The 26,794-nt window shown below is 36.5% G+C and overlaps 1 protein-coding gene and 2 pseudogenes across 1 annotated transcript; 2 read left to right on the top strand and 1 right to left on the bottom strand.

Annotated features, from left to right (window-relative positions):
• Positions 1-3,884: 3,884 nt before the first annotated feature.
• Positions 3,885-5,999, bottom strand: LOC120206876 (transcription factor SPATULA-like). Its single transcript, XM_039206449.1, has 8 exons — positions 5,609-5,999; positions 5,197-5,301; positions 5,043-5,108; positions 4,906-4,971; positions 4,525-4,827; positions 4,386-4,443; positions 4,149-4,320; positions 3,885-4,063 (listed from the first exon to the last, which is right to left on the bottom strand). Exons 1-8 carry the CDS (start codon positions 5,903-5,905, stop codon positions 4,030-4,032), a joined length of 1,101 nt encoding a protein of 366 aa, XP_039062380.1. The 5' UTR covers positions 5,906-5,999; the 3' UTR covers positions 3,885-4,029.
• A 3,544-nt stretch (positions 6,000-9,543) lies between these two features.
• Positions 9,544-14,033, top strand: LOC120206877 (annotated as a pseudogene).
• Positions 14,034-14,968: 935 nt separating this feature from the next.
• Positions 14,969-25,966, top strand: LOC120206819 (annotated as a pseudogene).
• Positions 25,967-26,794: the final 828 nt, after the last annotated feature.

Raw genomic sequence — 26,794 nt, 5'->3', positions numbered from 1 at the left:
ATTTGCAATGCAGAGAAAAAGAAATGATTTATTTCAGTAAGCAATGATTTATTTCAGTGTGTATTGTGAAAAATATATTTAAAGACAATGATTTAATGCATTAAAAGGTTAACTGGGGTTGCTTTCAGTTTGGGGTAAATTGGTTGATTCAGGTCAGTGTCGGTTCATTTTGTTTTGGGTTTCGGATCATATTTGCTCAAGCCTTCAGATAAAGTTCTTCATGTGCAGCTTTAATCTCCAAATATGATCAGGCCCCATTTGCTCTAGCCGTTCGATACAATGGTCCCTGATGTCCTTAAGAAACTTGTTTCAGACAATGGGAAAATATTACACAAGTTGCTGACGAGCCTGTCTATTTTCAACAGCATGTTACTAAAAAAAGTGAACAGGGAATAGTGTTTTCAACAGAGACTAAAGACACTGCTTTCTAGCAAAAAAAAAAAAAAAAAAAAGTAGCAGCTGCACAATTAATGTTTAGATACTGATTAATTTGAAGATGGATATTCTGAGCTTTAGGCCTCTATATGTTGGTGTCGTGTATACCGCTATCGGTTAGTTGCAGAGTACAATAGAACAATCCAAGTTTATGTAAATTGAAATCAAAATGAACCAGCGGTTTTAAGAGTTCCATATAATCTGTAAAACCGTTTTTTGCATGGTATAGACATCTAGCTTTTAAAATTCAAACAAAATGAAAGAGGAAATATGTCTTATAATGAAGAAATTTTGGTGCTCAAACCACCAGGTCAAAGCTTGATGCGTCGTTGTTTATTGATCTCAACAAGCTTGAAAACACAGCCTAAAGCTGCTTGAGCATTGCAAGTGACCAAATAGGTTCCTATTCCATAAAGGTTTGATCCCTCACGAGCAAGGATTTAAATAGCGGTTGCGATCATATTTTTAGAGTCGATGTGCACATGAGTGAATCGAGGAGGCGTTGCCATCCTGATAGGGAGTCAAATAAACTATTCAAATAAAATTTAGTTTCATTATCTGCTTGTTTAGTGCGTCCAGAGTTTCCTCATTCAAATCATTACTAGTAAGTAATGCTCGTCTTTCCAAAACCAGGCAGCCCAAATTCCTTCTCAATTATATGCAAGTTGGGATCAAGTCCCACTAAAAGCAAAATTTTTCACTAGTGTGTTTAAAATGAACCAATTAAAATATGGTACTAGTCATCGGCTGTAAATAATTTAATATAAAATTAATTTATAATTATATTACTTTTTTTTGATGTATTTAAAAACATCATCACTTTTTTTGATGTAGACATACCATGTCAACATCTCTCTCTACATGTATTTGTTATCTCCATATTAAGCGTATGTTAACGGTTTTAATCCACGGAGAGATTTTTATATCCCAAAATGAAACATTGAAAGTTAAAGCACTAAAAATGTAGAGGTCAAAATAATCATTTAGTGAAACGCTAAAAAATGTTTTTTGACATTATGTTTTTTTTTTCTCCCCTTCATTGTATTATCTTGTAATACAGAAATTCTTAAATCATTGTTGGTTTGAATGTTTATTTAATAATCTTGAAGAAACAGAGAAACAAGATTATTACCACTCCAGAATCTAGATACCAAGCATCGTTTGCATGACTGATGACTTCAATAAAAGCATTTGATGGAGCAGCAGAAGGATTTGCCATCACTGGTGCAGAGAATTATTTCCAAAACTTTGATTAATTGGTGTAAAACCAATTGTTTATTGTCGGACTATTAACATTACCAGTGTCGAAACCATATATACCATCAAAGCATTGCGTCCTCTACGACCATTATAAAACGATGTTTGTGGTTGTTAATAAGATTGAAGAAGATTGCTGGAGAATCGAAAAAGGCCTTTTAACCGACAATGCAATTGCATTATTCTTCTAGTGGAAGACATATTCTGATGAAAGACCCAACAAAATTGTTAATATTGCCTAGTCTCGATTAAATGATTTCTACAAGTAGCGAGGTGATCACAAATTACCTGTATTTGCGTTCATCCATACATGGAGCTCCTCTATCACATTTTTTTATAGTAATGCTTTATAATTCTGCTGGTAGGCTGCTTCACTTTGCCAGAGGCAATGCTTTTTTGCTGGACGCGTCCCTCGGGCGGGGGAGGGTTCGAATACACTTTTGTTCCTTCTTTTATGGTAACACTAACATCATTATTTTCAGTTCCTGGGAAGATGACAGATTAGTCATATGATGTTTTGGTAATTCGATAAGCAGTTTGTGTTTAGTTTCTACAGCTACCAATGTGGTGCACTGCCGATTGCTACTGGATCCTATTTGAACACTACTTAATAGTTTGGATAATGGTCTATGGTCAATGATTGTCATTTTCACCTCCTGCTCATTAGTCTTTGAAGTAGAATGGAGACTGCTACGCAGTACATTCAAGGTTGTTTTTGTGATAAGTTGATTTTTATAAAGAATTGTTTTGCTTCTTCTACAACAGACACATGGAACTGGCAAAGCAGCTTTAATCTTCAACTGCTGTAGGTGCGTCTGATAGCAACTACGGTTCGATCATGGATGGTCCCTTTGTCAAGGAAGGAATAATGAGTCTGGTTGGAAGTTGTTAGTAGCAGCTTTGAGCTCGGCTACTGAAAATTGACAACACAAAGGATACTTCATTGGATTATATTTAAACAATATGCTTCAGACAAGATATATTTTATAAGATTATGCACTGTGAATTGAATGCCGCTGATTTTTCACTATGAATTGAAATTTCTAAGTCATCCAAAAATTAGCGCAAATGTCTTATGGTTGGTCTCCTCATTATAAGTTTTGAGTAAACTACACTACTTACCATTGAATTTTAAGTGATTTGTCACTCCATTTTTAATTTCTTTAATTATAATATTAAACTTTAATTTTAATTTCAATTATGTCACTGAACTTTTAAAATCCAAACAATGTGATGATGTAGACAAAACTACATCATTTTTGTGTAGCTATTGATGACCAAAATGATTTTATTTTAAGTATCGAATTTTAAAGATGTATCTGTTTGTTACAAAACTTTTAAACAATTCACTTTTTGGCATTATACTTTTTTTTATCGTCGCCAATAACCAGTCATTGGTTGCCTTTCACGATAAGATTAATACTAAAATGTTCATATTTCACTCATTCTACGAAACCCACTCAAAATATATGAAATTAAACAAAGGGTGTTCACTTGATGGTTTTAACCAAATTAATAGACTGACTGAATTAGTTTATTAGTTTGGTTAAACGGTCAAGAACCCAAATTAGTTTGATTGCAAAACAGTTTTTTTTTGTCAATATTCGGTTAACGGTTATTTCGGTTCGAAATTAATTAATTAACCAAAAATATTCAATATATTAACTACATATTTTAAGCTCAAATCCATTAATAATTAAGACTCAACTATTTTTTAATCACACTCGACCCATTAAAATGTGAAGAACTAATTAAATTTTAGCCCAAACAAAAAAATAGTTTCTATTAAACTCAAATTAACTAACTAAAAAAGTTTTAACCAAACTTCAAAAAAAAATAAAATCAAATGACTTAATTTAAAAAATAATAATTTTTAAAATAGAATCTAGTTTTACTCCCCTTCAAAGACTATAAAAGTTAAAATGAAGCTGCCACAGAAACCAATGTTTATAAATAGTGACTATGAAATAATATACATCTTGTGAAGAAATGACTTCTTATGATGATATATTATTGAAGCGTGAAATACCCGATTTGGTTCAAGAAAGCAACAACTGTGAATAACAATCAGTTGGAGATTTTCATGTAAATTACAGATGATTGAACAAGAAAATCATCAGGAAATTGAAAGTTAACTGCTAAATTTACCCAATAAATTAAAGAAAAGTTTTAATTCAATTATCCCAAACATCAGAGGCTAATGTTGCAGTTCTACTCATCCACTGCTGGATGTACCTATGGAGGTTTTGTTAGAATTACAAAACCTGACAGTAATTGTTGCTATGTAAATCCGAAAAAGTTAACATAGTTTAACCACAAATTTCACACTGCCTTGAGTTAATCACTGGTTTCACTTCTTCCACCCTGCATGCTGTTCAAATATACATTCAAGGATGGAATTAAATAACGGAACCATATCGGATATCGGCAGAACTTAATGAGGAAAGTGGATTTACCTGGTCAGGTGTGGAGAAAGTATAAGGTCATGGTCCATATTCTTTAACAGCACACTATTAGATTCGTCTCTTGTCATCATGCTAGCATCAAGAGAATCGCTTTCCTTTAAATCCGATTCTTGTGTATCGAAGGGAAGCGAAACTGCAGTTGTTGTAGCAGCTAAACCAAATTCTGTTTACCACAAACAAGTTATGCTATTTCAACTTAGTTGATGAATGTGAGCATTTTGTGCCTACCTGATGTGTTGGTCTTCAGTTGTTGATGATGATGCACAAGGTCTTCCCTGCAAATATCCTACACAATCCCTTTAAAATAAGATGACAGGTAAGGATCATTCCCCTAAATTTTTCATGCTTTTTTGCGCATTTGACTTACCTGAGACGACGAGAGGAGCTGAAATGGCCCTAACTGAGCCTGGATCGATTCCAACTCGAATGAAGTTTCAGAAGTAATCATGTTTGGTACTGATGCAGGGTTTGAAGAATTGCATAGGTTGGGTAGATCGAAAACCATCTGCACCGAGGTTTCTTGATTCCCCGGTACCGTCCCCGACACATTCATGGAAAGAGACCCACTTTCTTCACCCAAGTTCATTCTTGTTTGGGAAAACTGGAGCGGTTGCAAAACTCCAGGCAAACACATAGGATGCAAGCTTAATCCATTTCTCATGGATAGCATCTGATAAATGACAACATGTATAAATCAGAAACCAAACTTGTTGTGAACTAAGCTAGAGCTGCAGATTGGCATATATACCTGAACTTGAAGCTGGAGCTGCTTCAAGTACTCGATAGCTTCATCTAGCATCGAAGCCTTGTCCGTCTGCCATGTATGGAAGATTCAATCCCTAAATATATGATCCAAGTGCAACAATATTTGTAAAAGAAAAATACCTTGTTAGAATTTGGAATCAGGTTTTGCAATGCTTTCATTTTCTCATTAATCCTACTTCTCCTCCTCTGCCTCAAACTCCATAAATCAGAAATCCATGAACAAAAATCAAACAAATGGTTCCCCATTATTACATAGATTTGAAACAAAATAAACCTTTTCAGACAAATTGTGAACCTCCGCAGCTCTGCTTCTTTTCGAGGAACTACGAGATGGAGCAGGCTTTGGCGATGCCTCATCCACCAATGCTTCAAGACCCTCCTGCTTTTGACAATTTTCAAGCTAAATAATGAGAAAAACCCAGTCTTTGCTTGATTTGAATTGTTAAAAGAAACTGTTTTAACATTCAAAAATGGAATCTTGGAATAATCCGTACTCTTTGCCTAATGTAATCAAATTTAGTACATGCAAATCGGCTCACTTTAAGCTAGAATCTTAACCATCTTAACAAAATGGCTCAAATTTCATCCCTTTCCCTCGTCATTTTCTCACCAACAAAATATAGATAACAAGAAAAAGTAGAAGAACAAGAAGAAGAAGAAAAAGACTTACAAGACCAGACACTTACCTCACTTTCACAGTCGTACTCATCGGTATCATGGTTACCATGAGCTCCAACCAAAACCCAATCTCCACCAGCCGGCGGTGCTGATGACGGTGAAAACCGCCGTGGATTATCTGCTGGACCCCCAAAGTGGGTCATCACAGAGGAAGACGAGGAAGAAGAAGAATGAAGTAGAAACTGATGAAGAAGATTGGATATATCATCTGAAGAAGAAGATAAGCACGTCCCATTGATGTAATTATAGTAATTATCATTGTTATTCTTATAATGAAACATGTTAAGGTTAATTTTATCCCCCATTTCTAGTCTTTCTTTTTTCAGTTTAAAATGATTTTTCTCTTCTCCTCATTCATCTGATTCGATTACTTCTTTTTATGCTTTGGCTTTTGGTTTGTACAACGTAAAAGCTTGCATAAACTGGGAGAGGTATATACAATGTGGGCTATTTTGTAAAAGAGAAAAAGTGTGGGATGTAATTAAATATAACCTAAAAAATTAAAATGTTACTATATTTTGTTAGATGGAATATGTTAAAAAATTAAAATTATTTGCAATTATATTTATGTTTAATTATTAAGATAATAATTATATTTTTATATCATTATATTATAATATTTTTTTATTAATATGGGTAAATATAAGATAATATATGTTTAAAGATAACTCTTAACTATTTGCCATTTAACACTTACACCTATAATATCATGGTGCTCGAATCCGAAACCTCAAGAAAAAATAACAATTCATTTACAATTTAAAAATCTTAATATAGTATAGATAATAATTATATTTAATAAAGATATTTTTAATAGATTAAAGTGATTATAAGATTGTATCTATTTATATTTTTTCTTAATCATCGATAATTCATATATTCTATAAATAAAAATATATTATTCAAATAATATAAAAAATAATAATTTTTTAAACTTTACAATTTAAAAATCTTAATATAGTATAGATAATAATTATATTTAATAAAGATATTTTTAATAGATTAAAGTGATTATAAGATTGTATCTATTTATATTTTTTCTTAATCATCGATAATTCATATATTCTATAAATAAAAATATATTATTCAAATAATATAAAAAATAATAATTTTTTAAACTATATGAAGTATAATACAAGATGACAAGCATGAATAGTGGTTTTTTAACGGCGAATGATTGGGCGGTCAAACTACAAAAGTGATCCACCAAAGTGAGACAAAGGAAATTTTAAAACAGTGTCAGGTAAACTCGCACTAGCTGTCATGAGATCACGTGCGGCGACATTAAGTCATGGATTTATGTTTTAAATACTTATTGACCAAATAATTAATCCTCCTATTATCATTTTTCAGATTTTTTCTTATTTTTTATGGTTAGACAGATATTTTTTAATAGTTTATAATGATTATAAACTATTATTTTTTTGTTCTTTTTAGTTATTAATAATACACATCTTATAAAAATAATTATTTAAATTTAGGGGTTTTAAAATAAATAATATTCATTTTATCATTAAAATCACCAAATGAGTTCTAATATGTGTTGGTCTTTAATAGCAAAGATAGCCAGATTTTGTATTAATTTAGATTGAAAGATGATACAAGTGTAGTCCCAAATGATGGACATTTATTTCGTTTCTCCTTATTGAGGCACTGCTTTTGTTATCTCATGTCTTGTGTCATTATAATGTTGGATCATATTAATAGAAAATGATCACGTGCGTTAGTTTTAATATACAATTAAAAAAAGTTGTTATCGGTTTTGTTATTATTTAAATCATAAAATTGATAAAAAATTACCAAAAACGTTATTATTTCTACTATTTTTTATTTTTTTTTCTACAATTTTTTTTATTGTTGAACTCTTTACCAAAAATGATAAAAAAACATTAATGTTTTAAGTAGAAATAATAATATTTTAGGTAATATTTTTACCGATTTTATCGCAATATATAACTTCCCCTATTAATACAGTGCTACTTTTTGTAAGAAAATAATTATATTTGATTTTAAAATGTTTGAGCAACACAATATGTGATTCTAGTTTGGTTAATTTGTATATCTCCGAATGTTAGGTGGTTTGGTGAAATGCTGTTGGCAGGGTTTTGGTTGCAGCATCTGATTCATTGGAATTCGGTAGGGTTGAGTGGTCACAAGCTTTGCAGGCTTTTACAGAGCTTAATCGGCTAATCCCAATGTGCTCCTCCATAGTCACTGACACAAACTTGGGACATGAACACCAAAATCATGGATTAAACCAACCAAAGCTGTCTTTCATTATATCTATATCTTCACTGTTTGTTGGCATAAGTTTCACCAGTTCGACAAAGAGGGTCTCCATTTCCAATTCCTGATGTCTTGCACAAGTTGGAAAGCTGGTTAGGCTTTGCCATTTGGTTGCTAACCTGCCTGGTCCTGTCAAATTTATCAATTATTATTTGCAGCAGAGTTGGTGTTAACCAAGTACTTTGTTGGCTGAAAAAGGAGCTGTCAAAAGCTTTACTTGAAACAATGTCCGTGGAGATGGGCTTTGGGTAAAGTGTTTACAACGACTACATGTATGTAATACTTTTTATCACATAGAATTTGGTTGAATCTTAAAGGTGGATTATTAATAAGAAATTGAATGCTTGAAAGCACTCTCACAATACGTCTCTATCATTGTCTAGTCCGACCAAACGTCACCTTAGACCACAACAACGCTGTTTGAATATAAATATTTTTCAATATCTTCAATCAGCCTTCTTTTTCCTTGTCCACTTGCGTGTCGCGACGTTATTCGCCCTATAGATCCCGTATCCAACCCTCGTGAGTCTACCCTACATGCGGGACAACCCGAGTTTATAGATCTCTATCATCAAACGTCACACACATACATTAAATCATTAATCCTTGTTTATCCATTTTATACTTAATCTATCTCTCTGGTTAACATCAACGGTAGATACTTATTTTTTTAATGAAAAAATAAATACATAATTCGTTATTTTATATTTCGTAAAAATAAAAAACTGAAATTAACTCCTTATTTATATATATGTTCCGTTTAATCAAATTTTTATAAAATATATACGTTTAAGTTTAAGATAAATTACATAATTTATTATCGATATGTTGTTTCTTTTCTATTTTAATTATATTTTTATTGTTAAATATTTATCCACGATGTTGCTGAGACTCTTTTTTTTTACTTTCCATAATATTTTCTAAGATCCATGTCAGCGCACACATGGAAAATAAAAAATCATTGGACCTGAATTTTTGAAAATTTTTAGTTAAATTTAAAAAGTAAAAAACTGATCACTAATATTTGATTAAGTTATTTCTCTACTATGTTTAAAAAAGTAAGCTTTGATCATTGATACTATCAGATGACAAACCATTAACCTTGGATCGAATTCGACCCAAATTCAGTAGGACCCACCACCATCCTCACCCGTTGACCTTTTATCAACTCGATTCATTAACTTTGATTGACTCAACCTATTGACTTTGATCGATCTAAAGATTATGATTATATGAGCTCTCGTTGGTGTGACCTCCGAGATTCGACTTTAAGTTCAAATTAAGAAGTTACATTTAAAATTATTTAAATATATATTCAAATAAATATATTTATTAAATAAATTTTTCCATAACTAGTATATAAAATAATGAGAAAAAAAATTAATCGTTTCTTTTCCAAAAGAAATGTCAAGAGTTGAGACTTAAACTTGTAGGCCCAATTTATATATTGGTGCTTCGCATTGTGCAAGTTCATTGTTAGGTTTGGGTTTTATCTTTCAAATACTCTAAGATCCCAGCCCAAACCTACCAAATTCTAGTCCATTTATCGTACCACAATTAGGTACACATTTTCAGGCAGTTTTGTAATGTAATATTCTATTAGCCATCGATGGTTTTTGGATGATAGAATTCAATGCGGTCAGCTTCAACTTCAGCTAGACTAAGTGCAATCCCTTCGCCCTTGCATCTGCCTGCTTTCAACCATTCTATTTGCGGTCTTTGGAAAATCCAAACCAATAGTACCCACACGCAGCAGAGTCCACTGCTCTCAGTCTCAGTATCAGGCAATGGAAACCAACGATTCCACCTCCAAAGCTAAGGCCCTAAGCTTTGATGATTTCCTCAGCAAGAAGCCCTACTCTCCTCCTTCTTGGGCATCCCATCTCAAACCCGTCTAAATTACCTCACAATGTCCACCGTTGATCGACCTTCCTCGAACTACAGAGCTACTAATTAAATCCAAAGGATTCCTTTCCATGCCTTCTCTCTCGCTCATGTAAGCACCTGCATGTTTTCTTTTGTTTTGCAAAACACCCAAATCTTATTTATATTTTTCATCTCCCTACTCCGATTCATAAGTGGAATCTGCCTAATTTGCCCCAAAACACAGAGGTTTTGCTGAAGGTAAATTTTTCTTTTTTCTTTTTCCTTTTTCCTTTTTCCTTTTTGATTTGAAATTTGTTTTTTGTTTAGTACTGACGGTTTTAGATCATGCAGCGTGGCGACCTTTTAGGCATGCAATTGAGCGGTAACAAAGTCAGGAAGTTGGAGTTCTTATTGGCGGAAGCAGTGACACAGGGTGCTGATTGCATCATTACAATAGGTGGCATCCAAAGCAACCACTGCCGTTGCCGCTAAGTATTTAAATCTCGACTCTTATCTTATACTCCGTACCTCCAAGGTTCTACTCTTACCTTCCTTGTATATTTTATGTATTTGTTTTATTTGTTATCATATATTCTGTTGTTTAACCAGTTGGCTGTTGCAGCTTCTTGTTGGTAAGGATCCTGGATTGACAGGCAATCTGCTGGTGGAGCGTTTTGTGGGCGCTCATATTCATCTTATTTCAAAAGAAGAATATGCAAAAATAGTGAGTGTTGTTAGTTTCTGACTTTCTCATGATATGATTCAGGCCCTCCAATGCGTCTATTATGATATGAGACTCTTTCCTGGTTTTAATTTAATGTTAGATATATTTTGATTTTGGCTTCGCTTTTATCAGACGGCTCAAGTAATAGTTTGTTGGCGATTTCTTGAGTATTATTTTGAGTTACATGCTACCAATGATCCTGCTTCTAGATTATAGGGTCCATTGGCTACGTGATTGAGTTGATAATTCTTATATGCTAATGCATTATGCTGTCTTCTAATTCAATGTATATGAAATTTTACTTGTCAGGCCCTTACTAATGTTTTGAAAGAACAATTGATAAAGGAAGGCAGAAGGCCTTATGTGATTCCTGTTGGCGGATCAAACTCCTTGGGAACTTGGTGAGCATCCGTCATAGTTTATACTCCTTTTCTGTTGCATGTCTTTTGCACTTGAATTATTTTACTTGGAAGCTACACAAAATCATTATCTGTTCTCTTACAAACTATTTTTTCTTTAGCCCCTATTTAGAGTCCATGTGAATTTCGTGGTGATAAGCGCATAACATGAGAGAAAGATTTTGTTTTTGGTGTTTGGAATTTTCCTCCCCCCCTCTCTTTAATTATAGTAACTTGTTTTACATGGACTATGTTCTCTAAAACAATGACTTAGGAACATGATTTTATAAATATACACTAAAAACCGCTTGATATACCTAATAACTCAAACTAATTTAAAATAGCACCCATTGGACTTTGGGCTAAGGTTCATATGTTGCAAACAGAAAATATAAGTGTATGCATGAGCATTGAAAATTGAATTAAATTGATAAGATGCCTTCCTGTTGTTGTAATAGTAATTTGTTTTTATGGATGAATATATGGATCATTCAATTGAAAGAACTTATGATCCTTTATTCAAGGAGTTGATTGTAGGGCCTTAATCATTCAACGTTTTATTTTTCAAGGAGATTGTACTATAAGTTCCTTTGATCTTAAATTTCTCCTTGTCAATGGTTTCTAAGCTTTTGAAGTATTTATTACTTTTTTAAATCCAATCCAACTATATAACTATTTTTGCTATCTTTAGGGGCTATATTGAGGCAATGAGGGAAATTGAGGAGCAACTTCAGATAACAAGCAATGGAGTAAAATTTGATGATATTGTTGTTGCATGTGGCAGGTTCTATTCCACTCAAGTATTATATTTTGCCCCTAGTATGGCATTTTATCTTTCATTGTCAATAAACGGCCTTTTAGATTTAATTTTCCCCTTAACCATGAGTTTGAGGGTTCGATCCCCACCCATGGAAATGGAGTACATTTCATGGCCAGTCATTTACCACTTAGTGAGAGCACCCGCAGTGAGGGGATTAGTCCCCGCTATCAGCGGTGGATACCTTAGTTCAAAAAAGAAAAAGACTTGGTGAAAGTGTTATAGCATGAAACTATGTTGCCTCATTAACTTTGATTTTAGTTAATTTATGTTTATGGTATTTGTGAGTTTGATAACTGGATATTACTAATGCATTAAAACAATGAGAGTGTAACTGTACCCTACTTAAAGCTATTTTGAATTATGTTTTTGGGTACATTTAGTTTTGATTTATTAAAGTTTGTTCTTGCTGTGGTGATTTTAGCTTTTGTTTCTTCCTTTTCATACGGTACTCCTTTTCATTTAGTGTTATAGGAAATTTTGTTAGTGAGCCCATTTTGGAGAGATGTGGTTGTTAATGCATTAAAATTGATTAGACTTGTGATCTTTAATTAATTTACGTTTTATGTTTGGCTGTCATTTGGGCTTGGCTCCAGATCGTAGACAAGCAATGTTGAGTGACAACTCTTTTATTGATTTTAGTGGCGGTACAATTGCTGGTCTTTACATTTTATGTTTGGCTCCAGATCGTAGACAAAAGCAGTGCTGAGTGACAATTCTTTTATTGATTTTTAGTGGCGGTACAATTGCTGGTCTTTCATTGGGATCATGGCTTGGAGCACTGAAGGCAAAAGTGTGTATTCTTATCCATATATTAACACTTACATTTCTCCATAAACAAATTAATGTATATTATTTTTTACTGACAATTTAGGTTCATGCTTTCTGCGTTTGTGACGATCCTGATTACTTCTATGACTTTGTTCAAGACTTGATTGATGGACTTCAAGCAGGTGTGAATGCCCGTGATATTTTCAGTATCATAAATGTGAGATTTAGCTTGATTCATTGGATTTTTTACTGTATTTTTTTCTCTTTTAAATATGCACACTCTGACGATGTGAAAATTTTCATTTTATTTTGGTGATCTCTTACAAGTCCTCATGGTAACCTATGTTGGAGAAAGTTTTAATGCCTTATAATTTGTTTTGTTCATCACTCAGCTTTTCATAGTTTCCCTACATTGCTCTATGTTTCATACATGTTGTAACAGTGTAGACTTATTACGTTTTGTTTGCTATTATTTTTTGCTGCAGAAATGTCAAGTTTCTAGAATAGGCTTGAGACGTCTAATTTGTTTCAGGTCCTAAATCTCGATAGTAAACTCGTATAAATAGCATAATTTTCTACAGTTGAAATTTTGAGTTGATGGAATACTGTTTATATGCAAAACTTGTAGGCTATGCGTATTTGATTTCCCCCACCCTTTCCCCCTACTTCATTATATGCATCAGATGGAGAGAAATTCTTGTAGCCAAAGCTTATCTTATAATATGCAGATGCCATGATCTTCCTGTAGTTTATTGAACGGAATATGTAAAAATTCTCTTTACAGGCTAAAGGACTAGGATATGCAATGAATACGTCTGAAGAGCTCAAATTTGTGATGGAAGTTGCTGCTGCAACGGGTGTTGTTCTTGACCCTGTATACAGGTATAAACGTTATCTTCTACATGTTAGCAATTCAAATTTTGTTCCCTTTGAATGATTTCTTTTTAATTTTTTTAAAGAAGAAAGAAAAATGAAAACTCATACTAGTTATTTTAGTTGGTATATATTCCCATGGGGCTATGATATTCAGGTTTTATGCTTTTGGACACATGCCTTGTAATGCAGAGGGCAACTAAAAAGTTTAAATTGGAAGGCTATATCCGTGCAGTATATTTCATGATGATTGGATGACTTAATCAAACTAATCTTTCCTTGAGATATTTGTTCGACAATTAGCATGGTGCAATAGAAACCTAGGAATTTATTAGACGTAGAATTATATGTTCTATTTTGGAAAAGAAGGTTTTCTTTGAACACGTTTGGTTTTCTTGTTGTGGTTAGTGGGAAAGCTGCATATGGGATGATGAAAGATATGGCAGAGAATCCATAAAAGTGGGAAGGGAGAAAGGTCCTCTTCATACACACAGGTGGACTCCTTAGGTTGTTTGATAAGGTTGATCAAATGGCTCTGTTAGTCGGGAACTGGCAGCGAATGGATGTCGGTGAATCTATTCCAAGGAAAGATGGTATCGGGAAAATGTTCTAAAGAGCAGTGTTGTTCTTTTTAATAAACATCCATGGCCCAAATTTGGTGTGGCAAATTTATGACTCTTAATGTACACATTAATTGATAATCGTTTGGCTACATTTTCATTGTGAACTTGAAAACTTCCAAAGTTGAGTTTTTGTATCTCCTAATGTGAAGTTTTAGTTGTCAGAATTTAAGTAATTTAAGGTGACATTACTGTTGGGACATTTAGGAAGAGGAAATTAATTAATTACTGAAAAGGAACAAGTGTTGGTCAGGGTTGTGCTAAACTAATAACCTGTTTAGGGGAATGAGAGGAAAGAATGTATAGATTAATTTGGTTAGTAGTTTGGACTTTGCAGCCGAAGCCGCTACAGCATTATCATCTGTTCGCTTTTTGAATAAATTCAGAGTACAAGTTGGTAAAATAGGTGAACACTCTAAAAGCAGCCTCATCAACTTTTTTATTTCCAGTTTTAGTTTTTTAATCATTACTATGATTATTTGATACAGAAGAATGATTATATATTACAAACAAAATACAATCACTTGAATAAAATTGGGGTCGTCGCATTCCTATATTTTATGTGATTTGGTGGATCGTTTGAGGATTCCAATCGAGCCTAGTGATTTAGGTATGACTGTAACAAGTGTCTTGGGTGATAGTGTGCTTGCAAGCACAGTGTTCTGGAGGTTTCTATTAATGATACAATAATTCTAATTCTAATTTTAATTATAAATTAAGTTATATATTTTTTTGACATAAAATTAAGTTAAATATTAATTTGATTAGAAATACGTCGGTTGTATAGCTTGGTTGAATTAAATGATGAGGTTGATAAAGTTCATTTATGCATAATGACGTTCCTGAAACCTTCACACTAACATGAAACCGAGAAAGGAAAACTTACAAACAAATAGATTTTAGAAAGCCATAAATGTTGATCAAGATCAACTATAAGAACCAACCCAGATTTTAATTTCAGTTTTCATATTCGAGTTTTCTCTAGGAAAATTGTGAAGCTTGCAGGGAATATAATGGCAGGCATCTGCTTCATTTCGTCTAGTATGATCAAGGCAGGGAACCCCAGCAAAGAAACTGAGAGGATAGAGCTAACACCATGGGATCTGAAACATCTATTAGTAAGCTACATCCAGGAAGGATTGCTCTTCCATAACCCCAAACCCAATGGAGATGAACCAGAAAACGCCTTAATCCACCACTTGCAAACCTTTCACATACGCTCGACTTCTTTCCTCCACTTGCTGGTCGCCTTGCCACCCTTGAACATGAAGATGAAACCGCTTCTTTCTTCATTGACTGCAACAATGCCGGAGCCTTGTTTGTCCATGCTGTAGCTGAGCAACTACACATATCCGATCTCTTGGAACCCGTCTATGTTCCTGAAATCGTCGACGCCTTTTTCCAATTCGATGGGGTTAAGAACATTGAAGCCACTTCAAAACTGAGCTTGCTGTGTAACCCCCTAGACCCGGCCTAAACGTTAGACCCAAACCTAAGCGGGCACATGTCCCATTCAGAGATTTCTTTATATTTAAAACACTTATATTACATTATTTATAATACAAAACAAGATATTAGTAATACAAATAAGTCCAAAACGATAGCAAATACATGTCACCAAACACAACTGAAAAACATATAGAGATATACGTTCGTACAAATTAAGTAGTTGATCTTCCCTGATGCCAAATCTGCTAGCTTACGGTCTTCTACTATCTGAAAAAGGTTAAAAACTACAGAATGAACTAAAAAGCTCAGTGTGCTCCATACAGTATATAATAAAAACATACGGATAAAATCTTTCAATGAAATCGGTTTATGCAACATGTTTTTAAAACATGAACACTACCCCCATCCGTTCACATCATAATTGTGTAGGTTCCCCAGAACCATACACCCAACCGCACATGCCATTTAGACCCTGAGCACAAAGCTGAGAAGTCTGCAGATAATCTTCCTTCAACAATACCCACCCAAATGACAATGAATGTATTCAAATGAAAACAATGATTAATCACTTAAAACATAACAAATATTTCATGCTTAAAACCATATGCAGAAATACGAAAATCAGAATTCAAATCAATAATTCAGATATCAGATAAGCAGATCTCAGAAGTCGGTATGAAATACCTTAATTCAGAAATTATATCAGAATATACAGTAAATCAGATATCAAGTATTCGGTATTCAGATAAATCATTTAAATCAGTAATATAATACTGTTAGGAAACACACCTGTAACAGTCTGAGAAATCGGATAGGGAAGCCTACTACTGGATTTGTCGATCACGCTCTGCTGCAGCGCTAGATCCTACGAATTGGAAAAATCCTTATTGGAATTCTAATAAAAAAAATAATCTTAATCTTTACTTAAATAATATACGGAAACCTACGGGCAGTTCTTGTAATACGCGGTTCGGACTGATCTGACGAACGGACAACACCGGACCTGACTGATCCTTGCTCAGGTGAAACACGAGTACCTTCATAAAATATCTTACTTAATCAATTTCTTAACCATATATCAAAATACTAAAATACTAAGCCTTTTTAGGTTCACAAGCTCGATTCGGGAATTTCGGGTCAGAATTTGGCAAAACGGACTTCGGAATCAAACTCAGGACGTCGAAAAACATAAAGTATGACCTTCCGAAATTTCGAATTCTCGGTCAAAATCAAAGTCAACGGGTTTGACTGACGATTTGGAGACTTCTGAGTTCGAATTTGGTGAAACAGACCCCAAAAACGGATTCGGGACGTCGAAAACTGTCAGGATAGGTGTTTTCGGAAAAGATTAACGATCGTTTAATAGCCGGTCAACGCCGGTCAAAGTTCTGGTCAAAGGAGGTCAACAATCTGTTGAACATTTTACACAAATAGCACCCTTTTTCTAATTATTTACCAGAATAGCACCAAAACTGAATTATTTACCAGAATAGCACCAAAACCGAATTATTTACCAAAATAGCACCGGTCAACGGTCAACGGTCGGGTCGGGTCAACGGGTCGGGTCAACGGGTCGGGTCGGGTCAACTATCGGGTCGGGTCGTGACCGGTCAAACCGGTCAAACCCTTAAGAAAACCGGTCAAACCGGTTTTTTTCAAACATTCACTCGCCCACCGGCGGCGCGTGTAGGCGCGTGGGACGTCTTCCGGGACTCTAAAAATTCCGGAAAAATTTCTAAAAATTATTTTCAGTGATTTCGAGATACTTACTAAGATCGGTTCAAATTTTTGAACGGCGGAGAGCTCGATTTCATCAAATCGGAAACTTTGACCGCTTCACCTCCCCACGCGCCGCCGTCGACGGAGATCGAGGATGACACCGGCGAACTCGGAACGGCACAAGGAACACGATGGTGCGGGAGGTGTCGTAAACGGAGCAACGATCGGCGATGAATTTAGGATTTTCAAGGCGATTGAGCTAAAAAAACGTCGATGCTTTGACTTGAAATTCACGACGTTTGGCAGCGTTTGGCTTCAATTAAATTGAGGGGATTGTTCCTGACTCGATAACGAACACGATGGTGCTTTCAAAACAACGATCGGAATTCAGACGGCGTCGGAATCGGGGTCGGAAGTTGAGGCAAGGAAATGGAAATTTGGGAGGAATTGGGTTCTGATTTTCAGAACCCAATTCACGCATAAATCATATATATAAACCAAATACCTAACTTTTTTGGGTAAATTCAGGGCTTGGTCCCTGAATTTCCTTTAACTCTAAAACAAGCTTCAAGTTTTAAAATCTTTCAATTTAGTCCCCAAATTTTCACCAATTACACAATTAAATCTTCAAATCCCAAATTAATATTATTTGAAATTTTCGGGTTGTTACAATTCTCCCCCTCTACAAGAAATTTCGTCCTCGAAATTTACCTTATGAAAACAGATGAGGAAATTGAACCTCCATTGACTCCAATGTCTCCCAAGTAGCTTCTGAGGGGCTACGGTTACTCCACAGAACTTTGACCATTGGAATACGCCTATTCCGAAGAACTCGCTCATCCCTCTCTAAAACATGAACAGGCTCCTCCTCATATGACAAATCAGGTCTCAGCTCTACCTCATCAACCTGAATGATGTGATCTGGATCTGGACGGTATCGCCTTAACATAGACACATGAAAAACATCATGAATACGACTGAGCTGGGGAGGCAACTCAAGCTGATAAGCAACAGGTCCAACTTTCTTCAGAATACAATACGGCCCAATAAATCTCGGACTCAATTTACCCTTACGTCCAAATATCAATACCTTCTTCCATGGAGATACCTTGAGAAAAACCTGATCTCCAACCTCAAACTCGATATCCTTACGTCGCTTATCTGCGTATGACTTCTGCCTATCAAATGCCTCTCTTAAGCGATCACGGATCAATCTGACAGTATCTTCAGTCTCTCGAACCAAGTCTGGACCCAAAGTCTTCCTATCATGTAATTCAGTCCAACATATAGGAGTACGACATCTACGTCCATACAGAGCCTCATACGGTGCCATGCGAATACTCGCCTGATAACTATTATCGTAAGCGAACTCAGCTAATGGCAAGAAATCTTCCCAGCTACCACGAAAATCAATCACACAACCACGTAACATATCCTCCAACACCTGAATCAATCGCTCAGACTGTCCATCGGTTTGAGGATGAAAAGCTGTACTGAAATTCAAACGAGTACCCAGAGCCTCGTGCAAAGCTTTCCAGAACCTGGAAGTGAATCTCGGATCTCGATCAGATATGATAGACAACGGGACACCATGAAGTCTAACGATCTCAGAAATGTACAACTTAGCCAGTTTATCCAGAGAATAATTAACCCGAATAGGGATAAAGTGCGCTGACTTGGTGAGTCGATCAACAATCACCCATATAGAATCCTTTTTGGAAGGAGTTAGAGGAAGACCAGTAACGAAGTCCATCGTAATACGCTCCCATTTCCACTCAGGAATCTTAATTGACTGTAACAATCCAGATGGATGCTGATGCTCTGCCTTAACCTGCTGACAAGTCAAACACCTCGCCACAAAATCTGAAATATTTTTCTTCATACCAGTCCAAAAGTAGCGCTCTTTGAGATTATTGTACATTTTGTCCCCGCCAGGATGCATAGCATATGGACTACTATGAGCTTCCTGAAGAATAACCCGTCTCAACTCATCATCTTTAGGGACGCAATGACGATTGTGAAAACACAAAATACCATCCTGATCCAAAGTATACTCCGAACTCGATCCCTGCTTAACTTGTTCAATAATGGGAAACAACGAGCTGTCAAGGAGTTGTTTGGCCTTAATCTCCTCGGTCAAAGTAGGTTTAACCTGTAACTCTGCTAACATGCTATTATCATCAAATAAGCTCAAGTTAGCAAATAAGGCTCTGAGATCTGATATCGCCTTACGGCTCAAGGCGTCTGCCACTACATTAGCCTTCCCTGGATGATATTCTATCTCGAAATCATAATCCTTTAAAAGCTCCAACCAGCGACGCTGTCTCAAATTCAATTCTTTCTGAGTAAGCAGATACTTCAGACTCTTATGATCAGTATATATATAACATTTTTCTCCGTAGAGGTAGTGTCTCCAGATCTTTAAAGCGAAAACCACAGCAGCTAATTCCAGATCGTGAGTAGGATAGTTACGCTCATGCGGCCTTAACTGACGTGATGCATAAGCGACAACCTTCCTATCTTGCATCAAAACACATCCTAATCCAGAATGAGAAGCATCACTGTAGACAGAAAAATCCTTCCCAGATTCAGGCTGAATCAACACTGGGGCTTGAGTTAGAACAATCTTCAATTTCTCAAAGCTAGCTTGTTGGTCCTCAGACCAGACAAATGGAACATCTTTCCTTAATAGTTTCGTCAGAGGAGCTGCAATAAGGGAGAACCCCTCAACGAAACGACGGTAGTAACCAGCTAACCCCAAGAAACTACGGATCTCAGAGACGTTCCTAGGTTGCTTACAGTTCAGAATAGCCTCCACTTTGCTCGGATCCACCTGAATGCCATCAGCAGAGACAATATGTCCAAGAAAAGTCACTTCGCTGAGCCAGAATTCACACTTGCTCAACTTAGCGTATAGTTTATTCTCCCTTAGAGTTTGAAGAACAATCCTTAAATGCTCCTCATGTTCTGCTTCACTTCTAGAATACACCAGTATGTCATCAATGAATACAACTACAAACTGGTCCAAATAAGGTCGAAACACCCTATGCATCAAATCCATAAAGGCAGCAGGGGCGTTAGTTAACCCGAAGGACATCACCAAAAACTCATAGTGCCCATACCGAGTACGGAAAGCAGTCTTCGGAATATCCACATCTTTCACTTTGAGTTGGTAATAACTAGATCTCAAGTCTATCTTTGAAAAGATAGAAGCCCCTCGGAATTGGTCAAAAAGATCATCGATTCTGGGCAGAGGATATTTGTTTTTAACCGTGAGCTTGTTCAGTTTTCTATAATCAATACAGAGTCTCAATGTCCCATCTTTCTTCTTAACAAAGAGAACTGGGGCTCCCCACGGTGATACACTGGGTCGGATAAATCCCCTGTCCAACAACTCCTGGAGTTGGACTTTCAGTTCCTTAAGCTCCTTTGGGGCCATACGATAAGGAGCCATTGAAACCGGGTTGGAACCAGAATAGACTTCAATCTCAAACTCGACTTCTCTATCTGGAGGTAATCCAGGCAACTCCTCGGGAAAAACATCAGAAAATTCCTTGACAATTCGGATGCCTTCAATATCTGATTGAGATCTCCTAGTGTCCAGAATATAAGCAAGAAACGCCTCGGAACCCTTCCTGATCATCTTCTCCGCTACCAAGTAAGACACAACATTCGTCAGAAATCCACGTCGTTCCCCGATCATTACAATCTTTCGATTATCTGGGGTCTTCAGAACAACTCTCTTAGTCTCAAAATCAATATTTACTCGATGTTTGTTCAACCAATCTACGCCGAGAATCAAATCGAACTCTTCAAAGGGTAACTCCATCAGGTTAGCCAGAAAAATCTCCCCGTTGATCTCTACAGGGCACTTTCTAAAAATACGATGCAACACGATGGATTTGCCTAAGGGACTTTGAACTATCACTGAATGCTCAGTATACTCAACAGGAATATTTAGACCCTCAGAAACGGAATGCGATACATAGGAATTTGTAGAGCCACTATCAAACAATGCAAAGTATGGAACTGAATGAATAGTAACAGTACCTGCAGTCACATTAGGCCCATCACGATCTTGTCGAAGTCTGGCAGTATAAACCAATGCAGGCTGTCTGGCCTCAGATCTGACTGGACCCCTATTTTGAGATGCTCGGCCTCTATTAGCCGATCCAGGTGCTCTCTCCTGAGTACGACCACCTACAGGAGTCTGAACAGTACTCTGAGATCGAGCGGGAGTACGAGCTGGTGTCTGAACTGTAGAAACTGGCACTGGACAATCCCTTATAATATGGTCACCAGAACCACATCTAAAACAGGTGCCAAATTTTCTTCTGCATTCCCCAAGATGATGTTTCCCACAGTAATCACATGTCTGCAAAGGTTGCAACCCAGAAGATCCACCATGTCTAGTAGACTGAAAAGTTGAAGCACCAGATGCAACAGGTCTGACACTCGCACCGCCTCTCTGAAAGAAATCACCCCTGCCTCTCTTGCTAGGATGTGCAGAAGAATTAACAAAACCAGAAGGCCTCCTGAATCGATTCTGGGCTCGATCAGTATCTCTCTTGTGCTCCATACCCAATAGCTCTATTTCTTCAGCAGTCTTGGCTATCTCGACCAAGGCGTCAAAATTCCTCTCCCGATGGGTAGCAACTCGACTCCTGATCTCATACCTGAGTCCATTCTCAAACCTCAAGCATCGATCTGCCTCAGTGTTAACAAGTCCAGGGGCATAGCGACTCAATCGGATGAACTCAACCTCGTAGTCCATAACAGTCATATTACCCTGCTCCAGATTCTGAAACTCCTGGCGTCGTTCCTGTAGATATCTCTCTCCGACGTAACGACTCCGGAAACGTTCTTTGAAAAGATCCCATGTTAACTGGTTTCTTGGAATACTACCAGAAATGGATTGCCACCATCTGAAGCTTTCTTTCTTTAACATAGTTAGGGCCCCCTTCAACTTCTGCTCAGGTCTGAGGTCCATCTCATCCATAATCCTCTCTGTGTCCTCCAGCCAATACTCAGCGTCTGTCGGAGGTCCACCAGTAATACCCTCGAATGGAATTACACCAGCAGCGACCAAAGAATTTGAAATCTCCACTGCAGTCATGTTACTAGGGGCTCTAGCAGCTCTCTGAAACATGCGGAAGATAGCTCTATTAATGGCGTCTTCATTCATCTCAGAATCCTCATTTTCAGTGACAGGAGGGTCTCTCACAGGAGTAAACTGATCATCTTGAGAAAGAGTCGGATCTACTTGTGGAACAGGAGAATCAAGTGGTGACAATGGATCGTCTATCGTAACAGAAGGTCGAGCGACTCGCCCTCTACCACGTCCACGTCCTGTCCTACGACCTCTAGCAGCATTCATTATTGGATCTATAAGGCTCTACAGAAAGAATTCGAAACATATGTCAGATTAGCATCAGGGATCTCGAGAAAACTTTAAATTATAAAATATGGTGACACGTTTTTTTTTTTTTTCAAAATTTAGGACCCATATACAGTCCGAGTGTTTAAAACCGAAAGCTCTGATACCACCAAATGTAACCCCTAGACCCGGCCTAAACGTTAGACCCAAACCTAAGCGGGCACATGTCCCATTCAGAGATTTCTTTATATTTAAAACACTTATATTACATTATTTATAATACAAAACAAGATATTAGTAATACAAATAAGTCCAAAACGATAGCAAATACATGTCACCAAACACAACTGAAAAACATATAGAGATATACGTTCGTACAAATTAAGTAGTTGATCTTCCCTGATGCCAAATCTGCTAGCTTACGGTCTTCTACTATCTGAAAAAGGTTAAAAACTACAGAATGAACTAAAAAGCTCAGTGTGCTCCATACAGTATAATAAAAACATACGGATAAAATCTTTCAATGAAATCGGTTTATGCAACATGTTTTTAAAACATGAACACTACCCCCATCCGTTCACATCATAATTGTGTAGGTTCCCCAGAACCATACACCCAACCGCACATGCCATTTAGACCCTGAGCACAAAGCCGAGAAGTCTGCAGATAATCTTCCTTCAACAATACCCACCCAAATGACAATGAATGTATTCAAATGAAAACAATGATTAATCACTTAAAACATAACAAATATTTCATGCTTAAAAACCATATGCAGAAATACGAAAATCAGAATTCAAATCAATAATTCAGATATCAGATAAGCAGATCTCAGAAGTCGGTATGAAATACCTTAATTCAGAAATTATATCAGAATATACAGTAAATCAGATATCAAGTATTCGGTATTCAGATAAATCATTTAAATCAGTAATATAATACTGTTAGGAAACACACCTGTAACAGTCTGAGAAATCGGATAGGGAAGCCTACTACTGGATTTGTCGATCACGCTCTGCTGCAGCGCTAGATCCTACGAATTGGAAAAATCCTTATTGGAATTCTAATAAAAAAAATAATCTTAATCTTTACTTAAATAATATACGGAAACCTACGGGCAGTTCTTGTAATACGCGGTTCGGACTGATCTGACGAACGGACAACACCGGACCTGACTGATCCTTGCTCAGGTGAAACACGAGTACCTTCATAAAATATCTTACTTAATCAATTTCTTAACCATATATCAAAATACTAAAATACTAAGCCTTTTTAGGTTCACAAGCTCGATTCGGGAATTTCGGGTCAGAATTTGGCAAAACGGACTTCGGAATCAAACTCAGGACGTCGAAAAACATAAAGTATGACCTTCCGAAATTTCGAATTCTCGGTCAAAATCAAAGTCAACGGGTTTGACTGACGATTTGGAGACTTCTGAGTTCGAATTTGGTGAAACAGACCCCAAAAACGGATTCGGGACGTCGAAAACTGTCAGGATAGGTGTTTTCGGAAAAGATTAACGATCGTTTAATAGCCGGTCAAAGCCGGTCAAAGTTCTGGTCAAAGGAGGTCAACAATCTGTTGAACATTTTACACAAATAGCACCCTTTTTCTAATTATTTACCAGAATAGCACCAAAACTGAATTATTTACCAGAATAGCACCAAAACCGAATTATTTACCAAAATAGCACCGGTCAACGGTCAACGGTCGGGTCGGGTCAACGGGTCGGGTCAACGGGTCGGGTCGGGTCAACTATCGGGTCGGGTCGTGACCGGTCAAACCGGTCAAACCCTTAAGAAAACCGGTCAAACCGGTTTTTTTCAAACATTCACTCGCCCACCGGCGGCGCGTGTAGGCGCGTGGGACGTCTTCCGGGACTCTAAAAATTCCGGAAAAATTTCTAAAAATTATTTTCAGTGATTTCGAGATACTTACTAAGATCGGTTCAAATTTTTGAACGGCGGAGAGCTCGATTTCATCAAATCGGAAACTTTGACCGCTTCACCTCCCCACGCGCCGCCGTCGACGGAGATCGAGGATGACACCGGCGAACTCGGAACGGCACAAGGAACACGATGGTGCGGGAGGTGTCGTAAACGGAGCAACGATCGGCGATGAATTTAGGATTTTCAAGGCGATTGAGCTAAAAAAACGTCGATGCTTTGACTTGAAATTCACGACGTTTGGCAGCGTTTGGCTTCAATTAAATTGAGGGGATTGTTCCTGACTCGATAACGAACACGATGGTGCTTTCAAAACAACGATCGGAATTCAGACGGCGTCGGAATCGGGGTCGGAAGTTGAGGCAAGGAAATGGAAATTTGGGAGGAATTGGGTTCTGATTTTCAGAACCCAATTCACGCATAAATCATATATATAAACCAAATACCTAACTTTTTTGGGTAAATTCAGGGCTTGGTCCCTGAATTTCCTTTAACTCTAAAACAAGCTTCAAGTTTTAAAATCTTTCAATTTAGTCCCCAAATTTTCACCAATTACACAATTAAATCTTCAAATCCCAAATTAATATTATTTGAAATTTTCGGGTTGTTACATGCTGTGCAAGTAACTGAGCTTGCTGTGCAAGTAACTGAGCTTGCTGATGGCATTTCCATTGCTTGCACTATCAATCACTCTGTTGCGGATGGTTGTTCATTTTGGCATTTCTTTAATTATTGGTCAGAAATTTCTCGTGGTTTTGATTATTTATCAAAGCTTCCCATATTTAAGAGACCAGTTATTGATGATATAAATTACCCTATTCGGATTCCTTTAAAAAAGGAGCAAATTCAAGAACATTCCTTTCAAGCAGGTAATTTGAAATTAAGAGTTTTTCATTTTACAAAACAGAGAATCGTGAGAATGAAAGGAAAACTTAATGATGAGATGAACGCCAACAAGATTTCGTCTCTTCAAGCACTCTTGTCTCTAATTTGGCAATCCATCGTTCGAAATAGGCAGACTGATCCAAAGCAAGAGCCAAGAGACCATGATATTCTTAGTAATTGGTGTTAGGAAAAGAATGCAGCAAGTACCAGAGGAGTATTTTGGAAATGCAATTGAAGGTGCAATGGTGAGTTTGAAAGCAAGAGAGCTGATGGAGAAGGGGTTTGAAAATGCTGCATGGGAAATCAACCAGATTGTTGCGAATCAAAGTGAGAAAAACTTGAGGAACTCATTCAAGTCATGGGTAAATAAACCTTTGCTGTTCCAAGCAGGGAAAATGATGAACAATGCTTTGTTAACTGCAAATTCACCAAGTTTCGATATATATGGGAATGATTTTGGATGGGGTAGACCGATTGCAGTAACATTTGGGGCAGAGCTCAAGATAGATGGGCTGTTGACCGTATCCACGGGAGTTGAAGTTGAAGGAGATATTGAGATTAGAGTTTTCCTGTCGCCTGAGACCTCACAGGCCATGGAAAATGATGAAGATTTCATTGCTGCACTCAACATATGATATAAAAATGAAAATAAAACATCTTTTCTTGATTGTCTAATTGTCTAATCCTTCCTACTCTCACCTAAAACATGATATAAAAAATCAAATGGATTGCCGTTTTTCTTTAACGTCTTTAGCTAGACTTAATTACCTCTTAACTATCTTGTGTCAAGAAATTTCATGATTTTTTTCTTTACCACCTCCATCATATGTGGTTGTAGCTAGTGTTGAGCTCGTTTGTTGTAACCCCTCAGACCGATATGAATAGCTCGATCCGATATGGAGTGTCACATTAAGGCCATCGGAACGACTCACAGTAAAAACAAAAGAAAATTTAAAACTTTTCTTAAAACATGTAAACTCATAAAATCATTTATGAATACAAAATAAAATTTATCAGCATTCGAAATAAAAATAGATTTTCAGACTCGTATATAGAACAAAATACAATTACATGCCCCCTAATCACATGTACCATACTCTGCAAGCAAGGCCGGAAGAATTTCCTTACTGATGTCGATAGCTACACTGATACAATTCTTTTAACCTGCAATGGTGAGTAATAGAGTGAGTTTCGAAAAGCTCAGTAATACAGAACTACCAGATGTTGCTACATGACATGCAGATAAATGAAAAGCCATATAATTTCCTTTTTAAATCAGACGTACACTAGTTGCGGAATAATCTGGGGTTCCATTAGTAGTTCATCGAGTTAAAGCCATGAAGATCACAGTTCATAAGAAGTATTCAAAGTATGACATTTTCAGGAGATCGAATAGGATGTCTAGTGTGTTCCAATCAAAACCAGTGAAAAGATATAAATCTTTTAAAACCATAGTTGAACCC

This window comes from Hibiscus syriacus, unplaced genomic scaffold (assembly GCF_006381635.1).
Source record: "Hibiscus syriacus cultivar Baekdansim isolate YM2019G1 unplaced genomic scaffold, ASM638163v2 tig00014064_pilon, whole genome shotgun sequence".
In the NCBI taxonomy this organism is placed as follows: domain Eukaryota; kingdom Viridiplantae; phylum Streptophyta; class Magnoliopsida; order Malvales; family Malvaceae; genus Hibiscus; species Hibiscus syriacus.
This window is presented reverse-complemented; position numbering and strand designations above follow the sequence as displayed.

What these genes read in the sequence shown, in the direction of transcription:
- LOC120206876 (XM_039206449.1), bottom strand. Translation starts at nt 5,905, where the DNA reads ATGGGGGATAAAATTAACCTTAACATGTTTCATTATAAGAATAACAAT. An exon ending in TGATTCCAAATTCTAACAAG is followed by an intron (nt 4,972 to 5,042) that starts GTATTTTTCTTT and finishes CATACATGGCAG; the next exon opens with ACGGACAAGGCTTCGATGCT. An exon ending in AGCTCCAGCTTCAAGTTCAG is followed by an intron (nt 4,828 to 4,905) that starts GTATATATGCCA and finishes GTCATTTATCAG; the next exon opens with ATGCTATCCATGAGAAATGG.